This window comes from Pinus tabuliformis, chromosome 6 (assembly GCF_031772625.1).
Source record: "Pinus tabuliformis cultivar Carrire ecotype Pingquan chromosome 6, CPIR1, whole genome shotgun sequence".
Classification (NCBI taxonomy): Eukaryota; Viridiplantae; Streptophyta; class Pinopsida; order Pinales; family Pinaceae; genus Pinus; species Pinus tabuliformis.
The window spans coordinates 659,399,203-659,412,559 of NC_142292.1; the positions used below are offsets into that span (position 1 = coordinate 659,399,203).

Sequence of the window (13,357 nt, forward strand, 5' to 3'; positions counted from 1 at the left end):
TAAACTTTTATTATACATATTTTAATACCTTAATTTTTTCCATTGTGTGAGTGCAACAATCATGTTCCTTCCTTTCAAATATATATTAAAATGAAGTCAACCCTCTCCCTTCAAAATTTACTAACCACATTTAATCATGAACACTATCACAAGTACAAATAACTCATCATAGTGGTCAATTATTAAGTGGAAAAACCCAACTTTCTTTTAACTTAACTATGTTTTATATTTATATTATTATTTTTTAATATTATGCTTTATTTTATCATTTTTATTAAAGTTCTAAATATATAAATTATTTTAAAATATCCAAAATTTCTAAAACAATTTGGTAATAATTTTTTTTTGGAGCCATTTTTGGGAATTTTTTGGTTAAGGGAAAAAAATTACCACATTTGGGAATTTCTTTTGGTTAAGGGAAAAAAATTACCCACTTAGTGATGTTTGGGAATTTTTTTTTGTTAAAGGATGAAAAAATTACTTAGTGATGAACATATTGTTAATTAAACGATACCATGAGCGCAAGCGCTTTCAACTATAAAGGCAAATCCCACTTACAATGCTTCCATGTTTTACACTAGAATGTGTTTTTATATAAAATTTCCAAATAATAATTTGTTAAACCCAAATCCTTAAACCTTAGAAACCGACATTTGTAGCAGACCGAAAGCCGAAACCTTAGAACCTCATAAGCCTGCCGCATTTCCCTACAATTCCTCGTTCAAAAGGCTGATATGCGATACCAGTTGAGGGTGGTCGAAGGTGGGCAATTTATTTCCCTGCATTTCGCAGTTCTTAATGCATTTTTTCTTCTTTCCTCAAACTGCTAATATTCCTGGTGGTTACAGAGGCAGAACTAATACATAAAGCAAGCGATAATTCAAATATTTTCCTGCGGTCTGACCGTGTGACTGGAACCCTGCTTTGAATGGACAGGAGTGGTTTTGTCCAAACAGAGTTGTAGCAAAGGTACATTCAAAGAAGAAAGATGGGGTCGCTGATACCAGAAACCGCTAAGAAGCTGTTTACGGCAGAAGGGCTGAAGGAGGCAGCCAAACAATCTCAGCGCATGATTCCAATACCTCGTCGGCTTAAGAAAGCAATTGAAAATTTTCTTAATGGTAGATCGTGAAGTATTTATACTGTAGCATATATTAGTATATGTTCTGAATGGAAGCATGGAGGATTTTTTTTTTTCGGTTATTTTAAATTTTTTGCCAATTGTCACATTACTTCTATCCGGAAGAAGTAATCTGAAAATCTATAAAATTTATAGAAAGCCGAATTTGGAATGAGAATGTCGTATATTGAGTTATTATTATGCAATAATTACATCTGTTATGTATGTTGGCTTCTAAAAACCAAAGTGTTTGACTAAAGCAAATGCTGTATACTGAGTTCTTATCATGCAACTATTATATATGCTGATTTTTCATCCATTCATTTTAAAACAATATGCTTACTATGGGCGCATCAGAGAAGGAATCACGTTAGTTTCTGTGGAGAGGTCTTCATTGGCAACACTTTTGTTCACGATAATTCATAGTACTAATTGAAGTCTTATCGTTGTCTTACTTACATCAAGTTTTTCAGCAAGTTTGATTGCAAATATTGGGTAACTTGTCGATGGTTCACTCGTTTAAACCGCTTAACAAGATTCCATTCTTCCTGTGGCAACCCCCACAAGTCCAAAGCAATTTTGATGGAATAGATATAGAGATTCCCCAGATCCTGCACCAAAGTTGAAGGAGGTTTGTTCTTTGCAGTGTAGTTACTCAGGGTATGCTTGTTTAAGCATCTTCATAAATTAAACTGTGTAACTTGGTATTGGGCATGGTATTATGGAGCTTGTTCTTGACGTAAAGTCTAAGAGGACTCTCATGTCTAAACTCATTGCAGCTCTTGTATCAATCATCAGTATGGATCCATGGAAGTCATGTATCTTATCAAACGCAATTCTGAATAAAGGTTCAAATACGTTTTCTCTGGGAATCGGCACTGTGTGATTGAGGCTGTTTGCTACTAACGATGCTATCCACTTAAGAGTGCGTCACTACACCTCATACTTGGTTTTGACTTTTGAATTGTAGATATTTATTAATTTGGCACTTGCATAAGGAAAATAAGACAACTGAGAACATAAGCGGTCATTGGGCAAGTGTTATTGATAAACAGAAGAAAGGAATAATGACAAAGAATTAAAGAATAACTTTTTGAGGTCCCAATGCTATGCTTAGATCATGATGCAAGCTATTTTAAGTATAGCTCTTGCTTGACATCTCAATCCTTTGCCTAGATTACAATGCAAGTACTAGAAGATAAAAGCACGAGGAATGGCTATTATCAACAGATACGCTTTTTGGCACGAAGACAATGTCAAATCATTTTATGGATAATGACAATTATGGATTAAGATATGCAATGGGGTAATCCAAGATAATGATAAGATGGGTTGATTAAAGAGGTTGAGATGTGCTTATTAAAGAATAGAAGAATAGGAAGACGGCTAAATGGAGATAGAAGTTATATTGGTGGTAGCTTAGCAGAAGGTTGAAGGTTATAAAGAGGAGATTGCAGATCAATGCTTCTCATTATGAATGATACAAAATGGCTCATTACATTTGTTGTCCTTTAAAAATTCTTTTAAGGAGTGGGAAAATGTTAAAATTGGCAACTAGGGCCAAACTCCATGTGGGTCTTCTCATTTATGGCAGTGGATATTTTTCTTGGATTCCTCTCATGGAGAGGTGTAGGATTGATCTAACAATCAACCGATTCCAACATGTATTCATGGAAATATGAATTTATTTGTATTTCTTGACAATTTGTCAAGGTTGGCCAACAAGTAGAACAATGTTTCTCACCCCCAGTTTATCCTTAACGTGGCATATAAAACAAGGAGACCTTGAGGCGTTATGGAACTCATTTCACCATCTCATTCCTCTCTCTCCTAGTGTATTTGGGTATGCATAGGAGGAGGAAGACACTCACACGTGGGAAGAAGGAAGGACACAGGCCTGTTTTTAGGGCAGCGTTGACCTAGGGTTGACCGTGGAGTAGCAGGGCTGTAGTTTGCTTGCATTGACCAGCGAAGAGGAGGTTTGACTGCGGTTTTGGGTTGGGCAACCTCTCCTAGGCTAGCTGCATTGCTGGGCAGCCAAGCATTGACCTGTTTGACCACAGATTTGACCAGCGTTGACTGGTTAGGGCTGACCGCAGAGTTGCAGATCCATTGACTGCTGTTTGACCACCTTTCGTTGACTGTTTTGGGCTGCTTATCATTGCTGTTGGAGGCTGAGTTCTCCAAGGTTGACTTGAGGTCATTTGGGAGTTGTTTGACCAGCTTTGACTTTGCTGGTTAGGGTTTTATTGCTGCTGTTGTAAAATCACAGATTTATGAAATTGTACTATCTCTCTCTCTTTGCTGAATTATTGAAGAATATAGAAGAATTGATCAAAGGGTTTCCCCGCATTGGGGTTTGTCCTTGGTTGGTGCCACATCTTGTGTCTCTTGTCTTGGCTTGTCTTCTGTTGTTTACATTTATGTTCTATTTGCATTTTACTATCATGTTGATGTGATTGCAATATTGGAAATTGATATTGGGCTAATAAGAAGATTTGAAGTAAATTGCTTTTAAGCATAGAATGTACCATAATTTAACATGGTATTAGAGCTAAGGTGAAGACAAAGCCCAAACGAGAGCAAGAGCAATCACTGAAGACAGTTGGAAAAATCAAAAAGGCTTCATGGGTTCCTCATCGCACTTCCCAGCCGAAGACAAGCTCCGTGAGAAGTCTGACTATCACGGATGGAAATGTCCCTTGATCTGACATTGGAAGAGCAAGAAGTGTTGGACATGTGAAGGCCAGAATCTCAGAGCCTCGATCAAATGCACTAAGGGTGAAGTCAAAGCGAAGAAGATCATCCGAGACTCAGTTGACAAGTGTTTGGTGTCCTACATTTCCGAATTGAACACCTCCAAGGAGATCTACAATAGACTGGTAAGCTTGTTTAAAGTTAGTGATGCAAATCGAGTTTTGTTCCTCAAAAATAAGTTGAATGATATTAAGAAAGGCAAGGACAAAGATATTCAATCCTACATCTTAAAGATCACTGAGATCAAGAATGATCTCCTATCAATTGGAGAAGTCATTCCTAATAGGGAACTAACTATCACTACCCTTGGAGGGCTCCCATCTGAATGGTATATATTTAGAACCACTCTTCTCGACAACGATCGAATTCCTGGATTTGAACAATTGATGGCGAGATGCATTCAAGAAGAGCCAAGGATGGTGGAGCAAGAAATGCCTTCAAGCAAAGGCAACCCCACAGCTTTCTCCTCTCATGCCAAAAGGAGAAATAATTATGGGTCTAAAGGTCATTTCAAAGGAAAGCCCAAATCGAAGGGTGGAAGGAAGGGAAGATGATTTGTTTGCAATAAATTTGGCCACTATGCGAGGGAGTGTCCAAATAGAAAGGACACATCACATGATGATGATCAAAATCACTCCAAGGGCAACTCCAACCACAACCACAGCCAAAGGAATGACAGGTTTAATGGCAAAGGAAAGATGAATCCGGGAAATCAAGGAAGCGGTCAACCCTCCAAGAAAGCAAGGAACTCCAGGTATGAATCAAATGTTGTTAAAAATAAGCAAGATGAGTATTATCTGATATCGGCCCTCTCCACTACCTCTCCTCCGGACTCGTTGGGAAATTGGCTTATTGATAGTGGTGCCTCAAGGCACTTCACTGGCTACAAGGAAGTTCTCTCTAATCTAATAGAGAAGGAGACAAACTTGGAGATAATTCCACCTATCCCGTAAAGGGTGTAGGGAATGTTACTCTTCAATTAAATCAGGGTAACACAATTCATTTGCAAGAAGTCCTATATGTACCTGATCTCAAGAAGAACCTGGTGTCCATTTCGGCAATGGAAGACAAAGGCTACAAGGTGGCCTTCATCGATGGCAAGGTACGTGTGTGGAAAAAGAATTTTAAAGATGCTTTCACTCTTGGGTTCCGGGTTGACTCTTTATATCAAGTTGGAGGAAGTCGTTGGGAGTCATGTCTTGCGACACATCTCTACAGTCTGAACTATGGCACCAGAGGTTTGCCCACCTTCATTATAAGGCTCTACCCGATGTGAGACAGATGGTGACAGGGATGCCTGAGTTCAAAGTAGAGCATGAAGGTGTATGTCTGGGATGTGTCGAAAGAAAGCTCGAAAGGGGACCATTCCCCTCAAGCCATAGCAAGATCTCCGACATTTTGCAGTTGGTTCACTCCGACATATCATGTATAATGCCTGTGAACTCTTTGGGAGGATATCTATATTATCTCACTTTTACAGATGATTATTCTCACAAGACTTGGATATACTTCTTGAAAAAGAAGAATGAAGTGTTCTCCTGGTTCCGTCACTTCAAAGCCTTGATAGAGAATCAAACCGAGAAGAGAATCAATATTTTAAGCACTGATAATGGGACCGAGTATGAATCCAATGAGTTCCATGACTTTTGCAAGAAGCTGGCATTAAGAGGGAGACCACAACATCGTACACTCCTGAGCAGAATGGTGTTATGTTTAAAACTGATGCCCTCATCAAGCATTGGATTCCAAGATTCTCGAAGAAATGTTCACTAGTAAGAAACCCAATGTCTCTCATTTTAGAATTTTTGGAAGTCCCATATATTTTCATGTGTCGAAAGAGAAGAGGAGAAAATTGGGTGCATCTGGAAAGAAGCGAATCTTTGTGGGCGATAGTGAAACTTCGAAAGGCTATAGAATCTGTGGCTGGTCAAAAGGAAGTCGAAATAAGTCATGATGTCCCCTTTGACGAATATATGGCTCTTAGCAAGGTTGACAATCTTCCTATTCTTAGGAAAGATAAAGAAGCTGTCACCAGGAAGCCGGATGAGAAGGAAGATGAGACGATGCCCCATGTGGAAGAACCTATGGATCTTATTGATCCCCCTCCGCAAGATCCTTCCTCTTCTAGGAAGAGGCCCTCATGGTTTAGGGGGACTCTTGAAGATGCTGAGAGACATATTGCACCGAGAGGGACTTTCCGTGAAAGTAAGAAGCCGACCAGGTATCAGGGATACTTGACCATTATGAGCACCATCATTCAAAATGAGCCTTCATCGTTCGAAAAAGCCATGAAGCATCAAGTATGGAAGGATGCTATGATCGAAGAATACGAGTCTGTCATGAAGAATGATGTCTGGGATGTGGTACCCAGACCCTAGGACAAAACAGTTGTCACCTCAAAGTGGCTTTACAAAATCAAGCATGGAGCTGATGGGAGTGCTGAAAAGTATAAGGCTCGCTTTGTTGCTCGAGGCTTCTCTCAAAAGGAAGGTGTAGATTATGATGAGATATTTGCACCTGTTGCCCGATACACCACTATCTGCTCAATCATAGCCCTTGATGCTTCGCAAGGATGGAACCTACATCAGATGGATGTCAAGATCGCGTTCTTACATGGTTTGATTAAAGAGGAAGTCTATGTGGAACAACTCGAGGGGTTTGAGATTCATAATCGGGAATCTCACGTATGCAGGTTGAAGAAAGCTCTCTATGGGTTGAAGCAAGCACCCCGAGCTTGGTATGAGAGGATTGATAGCTATTTGATGAAGCTAGGATTCACTAGGAGTGAAGCTGATCCGAACCTTTACTTTAAGGTTGAAGATGATAAGCCTCTCATACTGGTGCTGTATGTTGACGACCTCTTTCTGACAGGTGCAGACCCTCTCATTCACAAATGTAAGAGGGAGTTGGCTTCCGAATTTGAGGTGAAGGACCTAGGGCTGATGCACTATTTCCTAGGGCTGATGCACTATTTCCTAGGGCTGGAGGTCTGGCAAAAGCTAGGAGAAATTTTCCTATCTCAAAGAAAATACGTGGTGAAGATATTGAAGAGATTTGGGGTGGTAGACTGCAAGCCTGTGACTACCCTAATGGAGCATAACTTTAAGAAGTTATGCGGTAGTGCTGCCGAACCTGTTTTGGGAAATGCTTCTGAGTATCGTCAACTCATAGGAGCATTGATGTTCTTGGTGAACTCCCGTCCAGATATATGTTTTGCAGTCAACACTTTCAGCCAATATATGGTTGAGCCTCATCACTCACATTGGATTGGTGCCAAGAATCTACTGAGATATCCTCGGGGCACAATCACTCATGGACTGAGATACATTGCCAGAGATGTGAGGCTGCATGGTTATTCCGATGCTGATTGGGTAGGCAGTGTGGTGGACCGAAAGAACACTTCCGGGTGCTGTTTCTTTTCGTGTTCTGCTCCGATTTCCTGGATGAGCAGGAAGCAGAAGTCGGTGGCTTTGAGCACCGTTGAGGCCAAGTACATTGCTGCGAGTATGGTTTCCTGCGAATCTGTTTGGTTGCGAAAGCTCTTTAGTGAGTTGTTTGGTCATACGTTGGATACTATCGTGATCCTCTGCGACAACCAGAGTGGGATTCGTTTATCTGAGAATCCCGTATTTCATGATTTCTCCAAGCACATCGTTATCAAGTACCACTTTATCTGGGATATGGTACAATGAGGAGCAATAAGGCTCCATCATATTGGGACTGATGAGTAGGTTGTCAACATTCTGACGAAGCCCCTAGGAAAGGTCAAATTCTTGACTTTCCGAGAACGACTAGGAGTCGTGGAGAGACCCTCTTATGAGGGTCCTGTATGATGCATACATTGAGCTCCGGGGGGCTTGGGGTAGGTGCGCTATGTACATGGTGAATGATTCAGCCTTCCCCTGTGATACCCCGTCACGACATGTAGGCAGGATGAGTGGTTCATCCTTCTCCTGATGAGACATCCTACCCATGCAGTCTGGGACTCATGGGAAGTACCTCTCGTCTGGCCAATGAGTAGGGAAATGAGGATAAGGACCATTGTAGTACCGATGGACGCATCGTGTATCTACCCTACTCCCTATGCTAAGATGACATTGATCTGGGATCAATTGGAACTGACTTCAGGTCAGTAAGAGTGATATAACTCACTCTCTTTTGGAACTGATTTCGGATCAATAAGAGTGGTATGATATAATCTCTTCATTGGGACTGACTTCGGGTTAGTAAGAGTACTATTAGACACTCTCTTTTATCTCGAACTGACTTCGGGTCAGTAGAGGATGGTATGATACATTCTCGATCATTTCTTCTTCTTCATAGTTTAGCAGAGCATAGTAGAGCATAGAAGAGTAGAGCAGTGCATTTGATGGCAGAGATAGTACTGACAGACAAATGGATTAGCAAATGGAGTTCTCCCAAGTTGAGAGGGAGTGTTAAAATTGGCAACTAGGGCCAAACTCCATGTGGGTCATCTCATTTATGGCAGCTGATATTTTTCGTGGATTCTTCTCATCGAGAGGTGTAGGATTGATCTAATGATCATCCGATTTCGACATGTATTCATGGAGATATGAATTTATTTGTATTTCTTAACAATTTGTCAAGGTCGACCAACAAGTAAAACAATGTTTCTCACCCCCAGTTTATCCTCAACGTGGCATATAAAAGGAGGAGACCTTGAGGCATTATGGAACTCATCTCACCATCTCATTCCTCTCTCTCCTAGTCTATTTGGGTATGCGTAGGAGGAGGAAGACACTCACACGTGGGAAGAAGGAAGGACGCAGGCCTTTTTTTAGGGCAGCATTGACCTAGGGTTGACCGTGGAGCAGTAGGGCTGTATTTTGCTTGCATTGACCAGCGAAGAGGAGGTTTAACTGCGGTTTTGGGTTGGGCAGCCTCTCCTAGGCTAGCCGCATTGCTGGGTAGCCAAGCATTGACCTGTTTGACCACAGATTTGACTAGCGTTGACTGTAGAGTTGCAGATCCGTTGACTGTTGTTTGACCACCTTTCGTTGACTGTTTTGGGCTGCTTATCATTGTTGTTAGAGGCCGAGTTCTCCAAAGTTGACTTGAGGTCATTTGGGAGATGTTTGACTAGCTTTGAATTTGCTGGTTAGGGTTTTATTGCTGCTATTGTAAAATCATAGATTTATGAAATTGTACTCTCTCTGCTGAATTATTGAAGAATATAGAAGAATTCATCAAAGGGTTTCCCAGTATTGGGGTTTGTCCGTCGCTGGTGCCACATCTTGTGTCTCTTATCTTGGCTTGTCTTCTGTTGTTTACATTTATGTTCTATCTGCGTTTTACTATCATGTTGATGTGATTGCAATACTGGAAATTGATATTGGGCTAATAAGAAGATTTGAAGTAAATTGCTCTTAAGCATAGAACATACCATAATTTAACAGAAAATTAAAGTCATGAACTTGTAGGGGCCATTTAGGAATTGAACCTAATTTTTCTGTTTTTAGGTATTGAGCTTCTAGAGCTCATTTTAGGCTTTTCCAAGAATTTTTTGGGGTCTAAATTGGTTGAAATAACTGGAAATATATATGTGGGTTGTAGAGCTCCTTGAGAGGCTTCTAACAATATATCACATCAAATAAACAAAGTTAGCACTTGAACGTTACATTCCCAGGTGACTCTATCTGTTTTAGTGTCATGTGGAAGGCACACCAATATTGTAAATGTGGAGCTAGTAATGAATGGCTTTCCAAGAAGATTTTAAAAGAATCGAGACAGTTAAGAGCCCTAACTTTAATGGCCAAGAAAGGGCAATCAAACCTTTGCTGAAAGGGTGAAAAGGAGTCAACTCTTGATGTAGTGATTTGATGTTCCATAGGAGAGCAACTACTAGGAGTATAGAGATAGCAAACTAGAGGAGTAAGAACAGTTTGTCGGGAACTTTAGCACATGGTGTCTCGGAGCTCCATCGTGGGCTTGGTGATCTCTATATTTTGCATTGAACTCTCTCTTATTCAAGAATAAAGGCATAATTTTTGATTTTACTAGATTTTTTACCCACATCGGGTTTCTACATGGTAAGTATTGTTAGAATATAAAGCATTAATGTGTAATAAAGTTACTTCAATGACTTAGGCTATAAAAGTTAGGGTTTTTGATTATTATTAGCGTTTAGGTTTTTGAACAAATAAGACCTCTTGAACTCTATATAAGAGAGGTGAATCTCATTGTAATTGTGTGAGGTATTTTCCTTAATATGATACTGTGTTATTATGTGTATCTTTATCACAACCTTGTCTAGGGTTTCAAGATTTAGCAATCCAACTTCTTCGTAATATGGTATCAAAGTAGGGAGATCCTCATGGCCAAGTTTAAGTAATTGATTGTGAGGTGAAGATGATGTGAGATAGAGAGAAATCTGGTTGATATTTGTTGAAACTGGGTAGTTCAAAAGGTAGTTCTAAGTGGAAAAGCCTTTGGGGTCTTTGTGGGAAAAGTACCCAAGGTTTGGGGTTTTGACCCAAAGGAGTGGACTTGGAACCCAAGAAAAGTAATTTAAGAAGGGAGTTGGGGGCTATTTGGAGGTTGACAAAAATGGTTTAGGGCTAGCCACGACCCAAAAGGAGTTAGCAAAGAAAGGGCTACGGGGTTAAACAGATTAGAGACCTATAAGATTGAGAACTGAGGGCCTCGAGGACTTTTGCAAGAGGATGCCGAGGTCTATTTGATCTGAATGGAAAATGACATCAACCCATGGTATTCATCCACCCATGGAATTTACCCATGGTATTGTAAGTGGCATCCACCCATGGTATTTATCCACCCATGGTATTGTAAGTGACATCCACCCATGGTATTTCCTCATGGTATTGTGACATCCGCCCATGGTATTCATTCACCCATGGTATTTCCTCATGGTATTGTGACATCCGCCCATGGTATTCATTCACCCATGGAATTGACCCGTGGTATTGTGACATCCACCCATGGTATTCATTCACCTATGGAATTGACCTGTGGTATTGTAACTGGAAAATATTATAAGTAATGAATCGCATTTTGTAGAATGACAGTTTGTTCGCCACAATGTAGCTTTTACAATTATTCTCCGTTTTAATAATTTTTTTTGTGGCTTTGTTTATTGGGCATTCTCCTCTTTTTCTTCTGGCATTTCAATTTTTCAGATCTTGGTGTCTCTCCCCCAAAATCCATTTCAATCTTTTAAATCTTGGGGGCTCTGGATCAGTGGTATTAGAGCAGGTTATGATTCCATGGGAATGAGGGTTTGATGCATGTTTGAGTTTCAAATTTTGCAGCAATATTCAACAAATTTCAGGCATGTGCTACATCCTCCACAAAGCATTTTCTTGGGCCAAGTGAGAAGAATTTTTCTTTTTTCATTTTTTTGCAGGAATGTTTTTGGGCGGCGAGTTTGCAGATAAGATTTGAAATTTTTGGTACAAAATTTACGAAAAATAATAATAGATCTAGATTCCTTGCGAAAAAATCCAAATTCAAAAAAAGATCTGCTGAATTGGAGTCCGGATGAGGGAGATATCGCTGATTTAAAATCAGCTATGTTGCAGAAATGTTTCTGACGACAATTCGTGGATGGTGGCTATCCTATTTTTTTTGCAATTTTGGTGCAGAATTTAAGAAAAGTGATCATAGATCCGAGCTCCTCTTAAAAAATTGCTCAATTTCAAAAAAAATTCGTCAAATTGGAGTTTGGATGTGAGAGATATCGCTGATTTAAAATCAACTATTTTTCTAGAACTTTTGTGATGGTGGAAAAGTTGTAGCGCGAATCTGAGATTCTAGAGTGTCCATATAAGGATTTCCAACACATGGGAAGATGCAAATTGGTCATTCTGTTTCCAAAAACAAGTTATAATAAATATTCCGAGTTATATTGACTGAGTTATGTCCATTTTAATTCTAGAGCAACATTCGAAGCGGGTTCCCTTTGGAGACGTGCCTTCCCACCTCGCTTTAGTAGGCATCTGCTTCACATTAATCAGTTTCAGCATAACAACATTTGGCCTTGGTTCTTTGGAGACGTGCCCTCCACACCACGCTATGTAGGCACCTGCTACTTCATCAACAACCAACATCACAGTTATGGGTCAACCGCACAAAATCCTTGTCATCAAAGTCCATTTGCTAGGCCACACACTGTTAGTATGACAGCTGGTCACAAGCATTACAGGGTATCTCTATCCTCGGATCTTCGTTTGTCATGGTTATGGGCCATCCACAAACCCACATTTCATCGAAGTCCATTTGCTAGGCCGCACACTATTAGTATCACAGTTGGTCACAAGTATTACAGGGTATCTCTATCTTCGGATCTTCGTTCATCATGGTTATGGGTCATACACAAACCAACACTTCAGCGGAGTCCATTTGCTAGGCCGCACACTGTCAGTATCACAGTTGGTCACAAGAATTAGAGGGTATCTCTATCCTTGGATCTTCGTTCATCATGGTTATGGGTTAACCACATAAAACCCTTCTCTTTAGTGGCTCTTCATATTCAACAAAGGCTTTGCAGGAGGGAACTTCACGAAATGGGGACCATTGCTTCTTTTTTTTTTTTTTTTTCTCGGTAAATACTATTCTATTAAAAAAGTGAAAAAGATATGTACAAAGTTCAGAGCCTCAAAGGAGGCTGAGGCCATTCCTGTAGCAAAGACTCAGGGATTTTACAGTGGGTCCTGTTCATTGGATTTACAATGCAGACCTTGAGAAATTGATTACTATCCCTGACATTCTGACAAAAAATATCCAGACTATGATACGCCCACCCTTCAGTAGTTTCAAAAATACATTGATATCTATCAAGACTGACTTTATAACAGAAAAAGGAGTCTGAATTGTCTAAGACTGCTGTAACCATCTGAAGCCTAAGACTAAAACAGACACGAGACTTAAACTGTAAAACCATAGACACAGAGTCAAAAAACATATCGTGCACCCGGAGGAGAATCAGTCTGCTTGACTTGGAGAGGCTTGCCTTTCCTCCTTCACCGGACTTGGAGAGGCTACCCAAGTGACATAACCTTCTTCGTCCATCAACGGTTCTCCAGCTGAATCCGTTACCAAGTGTAAGTTTCCAGAAGGGAAATGAGCTGGTTCTCTGTCTTTGTCTTCTTCCATGGCCGGAGCGGGTTGCTGAGGAACATTCGAAGCAGGGGCTCCCTCGTTGATGCAGTCCGGGTGATAAACCAGCCCCGTCATATCTCCGAGCAGAACGCCTTCATCCTGAGAACTGGAGGAAGCCGGAGGGGTCGAGCTGGGATGGTGGGTTTCCTCCTCAGAGATAAACACAGAAAAATTCACTGTAACCGTCGGTCTATTGAGCCGACTCTGGAAAACAAATCTGGAAGACTGGTATGAGCTGTTTGGATTGGCTCTCTCCTGGTCAGACTGCGGAGAAGAGGGCTGAACCAAAGCAATTGGGGTTAAATGCTGGGGCTCTGAAGGCGAGGGGCTTACTCTGATACC

The 13,357-nt window shown here is 40.6% G+C and overlaps 1 protein-coding gene across 2 annotated transcripts in view; it reads left to right on the forward strand.

The window, feature by feature from the left end:
- The first annotated feature begins 603 nt into the window (after positions 1 to 603).
- Positions 604 to 13,357, forward strand: part of LOC149260326 (rsm22-cox11 tandem fusion protein 2, mitochondrial-like) — a 500,616-nt gene continuing 487,862 nt past the window's right edge. The window contains exons 1-2 of one of the 2 annotated variants that reach the window (XM_089420308.1): positions 604 to 762; positions 849 to 1,121. In XM_089420308.1, the coding sequence (XP_089276434.1) occupies positions 989 to 1,121 (133 nt within the window). In that variant the 5' untranslated portion in view covers positions 604 to 762; positions 849 to 988. The remainder of the gene's footprint in view (positions 763 to 848; positions 1,122 to 13,357) is intronic. The other variant, XM_089420298.1, reaches the window with a different exon arrangement.